Raw genomic sequence first — 4,458 nt, forward strand, 5'->3', positions numbered from 1 at the left:
AAGACGAGGGTTTCACCGAGTTGCCCAGGCTGGTCTCAAACCCCTGAGCTCAGGAGTCTGCCCGCCTCGGCCTCCCCGAGTGCTGGGATGACAGGTGTGAGCCACGGTGCCCGGCCCTGGTGTGTCTTTTAATAGAGGGAAGCCGGCTGCAGACCCCCTCAGGTGTCCTTCCTAAACCAATCCGGGACTGACCCCGGATCCCAGCACAAGCCCAGGTGACCGGCGTTGTGGACAGCAAGGGGGTTAGAATGCGGGCGTGGGGAATGTGGGTGGCGTTCTCCTGTCGCCACGGTGACCACAGACACATTTGGGTGTGGAAGGACTGAGGCCGTGGGCTGGGGAGCGACCTGTGTATGGGGGAGCCCAGGCAAGGGCGGGGTTCACTCGGCAGCCAGCACTCCGAGGCGGGGGGCGGGTTGGAGAAGGAGCCGGACGGCGACCCCCGCGGCCTCCAGAGCTCTGTGTATGGGAGCCGGCGGGTCACAGACCCCAGACTCCAGGACCTGGGCCATGCAGAGCTGGGCCCTGAAGACCCAGAAGAGGAGCTTCCCCCCGAGGAGGGGGCCGAGGAGGAGCTCCCAGAGACCCTGGAACCCAAAGACGCCCTTTCTGAATTGGAGAGAGTTCTGGACCACGATGCAGAGGAGGACATTCCTGAGATGAGGTGGGCACCGGGGGGCAGGGGCCTGCCCAGGCACGGGGTGGGGTAGGGCTCAGCCCCTGGCCATGGGGGAGGCAGCAGCCCCCACACCCACCAGTCCCCAGGGCAGCTTCCCGGGCACATGAAAGGCTTGTTCCCAGCCTCTCCCTGGCTTGCTGCTCCCAAGGGGCCCTGCTGAGGCAGCCCAGGTGTTGGCCGGGTCAGAGGGTGGCCTGGGCGTGGGCCGGGCCAGACGGCGGCCAGCACCCCTCCCTGGGCGCTGAGGCAAACGCCGGCAAACACTTCCGTCCAGTGGCAGGAGGTGGAGTAAACTGATTTTGGAGTCAGGCACACTGTGTTCAGACGCCCAGAGTTCAGGGTTTACAAGTGATGGCCTCATGTCAGACAGAGGGAGAAAGAAATGGGAAAAAGAATCTCCCAATCTGGCCGGGGGAAGTGGCTCAAGCCAGTCATCCCATCGCTCTGGGAGGCCGAGGCGGGCGGATCACAAGGTCAGGAGTTTGAGACCAGCCTGACCAACACGGTGAAATCCCATCTCTACTAAGATGACAAGAATTAGACAGGGCCGGGCGCGGTGGCTCACGCCTGTCATCCCAGCACTTTGGGAGGCCGAGGCGGGTGGATCACGAGGTCAAGAGATCGAGACCATCCTGGTCAACATGGTGAAACCCCGTCTCTACTAAAAATACAAAAAATTAGTTGGGCATGGTGGTGCGTGCCTGTAATCCCAGCTACTCGGGAGGCTGGGGCAGGAGAATTGCCTGAACCCAGGAGGCGGAGGTTGCGGTGAGCCGAGATCGCGCCATTGCACTCCAGCCTGGGTAACGAGCAAAACTCCGTCTCAAAAAAAAAAAAAAGAATTAGACAGGCATGGCGGCACGCGCCTGCGATCCCAGCTGCTGGGGAGGCTGAGGCAGGAGAGTCGCTTGAACCTGGGAGGCGCAGGCTGCCGTGAGCTTAGATGGCACCATTGCCAGCCTGGGCGAAGGGGCGAGACTCCCTCTTAAAAAAAAAAGTCCCCCAACTCAAAAGTTGAAACCATCCCAAGCACCACAGGTGGCTAAAACGTTTTAAAAGGTTGGGAGAAAGGTGTTCTGGGTGAACTACTGATTTGGCGAATCGGAACCAGGGGCGGTGATTCAATGATTTGGGGCAAATTGCCCAGTGACCAGCAAGGAGTGCACGCCACGGGCCTCTGGGGCCTCCTCCTCCCCCCGCAGCGTGTGTCCGTGCCCACGTCCATGCCCAGTGGCCCCTTCTCACGTGGGCCCTCTTCTTAGGCCTTTTCCCAGCTGCGTCCTGCTCGGCGGAGGGCCGTTTGCCAGCCAAGGGCTCAGCAGCGGCCCGGCTCGCACGGGCTGTGCCGACCCATGGAGAAAACAGCGGGGTGTGAGGGGCTGTGGGGAGGACACAGGGGCAGGGCGGTGGGCAAAGGTCCCCCCGCAGTCTCTGAGGGTCCTGGGAGGCGGGAGCTGTGCTCTTTGCAGGCTGGTTGCCCCTCTGGGGCCTGGCACACAGTAGCTCCTTGATAAATGCTTGTGGGTTGAGTAAACTTGACCTCAGCGCTCACTGAGGCAGCCCCACCAGATGGGGACCCGTCTCACCCCAGTTCACAGAGGAGGACCCTGAGGCCGGGGAGTCAGGAGACCTTGGCCGGGGTCTTCCATCCCGCACACCTGGGAGCTGGGGTTCAGTCCAGGCCTTTGTGAGGCTGAAGTCCTCCCGCTGGAGACCCCTGGCGGGAAAGGAGATGTGTGTGGGCGGGGGAGGGGTAGGTGGGGGGGCCCAGGGGGGGGGGGGGGGGGGGTGTGGGGGGGGTGAGGGTGGTGGGGGGAGGGGGAAGTGTGAGCGGTGGGGAGGGTGGGTGGCGTGGTGGGGGGAGGGGGAGGCGTGAGCGGGGGGGGGGGTGGGGGGGGTGGCAGATGAAACGTGCTTGGGCAAGGCCCCCACTCCTCTGGCTCCCAAATGCGTTGGGGTGGGAAAGCAGCTGCAGCTTAGACGTGGAATTCTCCCGAAGCCGGCTGTCCATCAGCCAGAAGATCCCTGGCACCGCCGTGGCCCGAGCGAAGAAGAAGAGGCGGTGGCGGAGGCCCAGTGAGCTGGCAGAGCCCAAGAGAAACTGGCAAGTCCTGAAGGACAGGTGAGGACCCAGGGGGCGGGGCTTCCTCTGCACCCTCCCGGGCTCCCCTGTCCCCTCTGCTGGCTCCCCTCCCCAACCGCCACCAAGTCGGACGAACTTAGGGGTTAGCTGGCTGTGGCCAGACACCAGGACTCGCTGGGAACTCTACCCTCCGGGCGGTGGCCAGAGCAGAGTGAGGTGTCCGGGAGCAAACGGGAGACCCCGGGCAGCAGGCAGTGGGCTCGGCCCTGTCTCCTCGCAGGAAGGGCTGCCGTTGTGGGGGCTATGCCTGGATTTCCCCATGCCAGACCAGCCTGCAGTTCTGTCTCTACTGGTAAGTCCAGGGCCGTCTCCCCCATCTGTCTGTGCTGGGGGACACGCGGCAGGTTCCAGGGGACCCCTTCACTCGGCCACCCTCTTCTCTCCAGGGAGAAGCACGGGGGGCTTCTCAGGTCGGGGGCTCTGCACCCCCAGGGCTGTTCCTGACTTCAGCCTTGTGGCGAGCAGGTGTGACCTGGGCCTGCTCCCAGCAGGTGTCTGGGCCCCCGTAGTTCTGCTTTCCCGCAGCTGCCTCCTCCTGCGGACACAAGACTCACTCAGGACAAGCCGTGCGTCCCGGGGGCCCTGCAGTGGCCTTCTCTGGCCTTCCCCTCTCCCCGAAACTCTGCGCCTGCCCTCGGCCGCCCTCCCGGTGGAGACCCGGGCTTCTTTCCGGCATGGCCTGGGCTCTCTGCTCCCTTCCCTGAGCCACTCGCTTATTCTAGGCCATCTGTGTACTGGACGGAGCGCTTCCTGGAGGACACCACCCTCACCATCACGGTGCCTGGTAGGTGCAGCCGTGCCCGCCACGGCCCCGGCCCGGCCGCTGCGTCCGGATGCTTCTGGCCACCTCCGCAGAGCCTCTGTCCTGCCCACTTCTCTCTGGGGTCCTGCTCTGCAGTCTGTCCCCTGAGAAGCCAGAGCTGGCTGAGGTGGTTCTGGGGGCGAGGGCGTGGGGCACACTCTCCGGGGTAGGAGTTTACTTCACCGTCCACAATGTGTCCATGCTTTTTTTTTTTTGAGAGGAATCTGGTATTGAGGTATCACAGATACCTTTGAATGAGACGTTTCCAGAAAGTTCTCTCTGCACCGCTCCTGAGGTTAGGCCCTCGCCCACTGTCACTGTGAACCCAAGGCTCGTGCCGACTTCAGAACAAAACCCACGTTCCAGCCTGCGGGCTGCTGGATCTGTCTGGAGCCCCGTGGAGGGGCCGTGGGCCGAGCTGCCCCCACCCCTGCCACTCACAGCCCGCTGTCTGAGCAAGGAGCTTCCGGCCTCTGAGCCCGTTGTCCCTAAAACAGGGACAGCAGACCCCCGCTCTGCAGGCAGCCTGGTCCCCAGTTGTCTCTGCTCAGAGTTCTTCCAGCTGAGCCTCCTGCCCCAGCCCATGAAAAGCTGAATTCCTTGGGCAGAGGCCCCTGGGCACTGCAGGGCGTTTAGACCGGGGTTCACCAGCTCCGTTTCCCATTTGCACAGAGGTGTCCCGGCGAATGGAGGAGCTGTCTCGGCCCCGGAGATTCTACCTGGAATATTACAACAGCAACAGGTGGGAAAGGAGCCGGGCGAGGGTCCGAGGGCACAGATGGCAGGTGGGGAAGGAGCCGGGCGAGGGTCCGAGGGCACAGATGGCAGGTGGGG

At 63.7% G+C, this 4,458-nt stretch overlaps 1 protein-coding gene across 1 annotated transcript in view; it reads left to right on the forward strand.

Moving 5' to 3' along the window:
- Positions 1–334: 334 nt before the first annotated feature.
- The window catches only part of THEG (theg spermatid protein), a 14,675-nt gene continuing 10,551 nt past the window's right edge, over positions 335–4,458 (forward strand). The window contains exons 1-5 of the mRNA XM_032272046.1: positions 335–664; positions 2,679–2,801; positions 3,043–3,114; positions 3,545–3,606; positions 4,297–4,366. Of these exons, the coding sequence (XP_032127937.1) occupies positions 354–664; positions 2,679–2,801; positions 3,043–3,114; positions 3,545–3,606; positions 4,297–4,366 (638 nt within the window). The 5' untranslated portion in view covers positions 335–353. The remainder of the gene's footprint in view (positions 665–2,678; positions 2,802–3,042; positions 3,115–3,544; positions 3,607–4,296; positions 4,367–4,458) is intronic.

Source organism: Sapajus apella, unplaced genomic scaffold (genome assembly GCF_009761245.1).
Source record: "Sapajus apella isolate SASKATOON/1434 unplaced genomic scaffold, GSC_monkey_1.0 scaffold280, whole genome shotgun sequence".
Classification (NCBI taxonomy): Eukaryota; Metazoa; Chordata; class Mammalia; order Primates; family Cebidae; genus Sapajus; species Sapajus apella.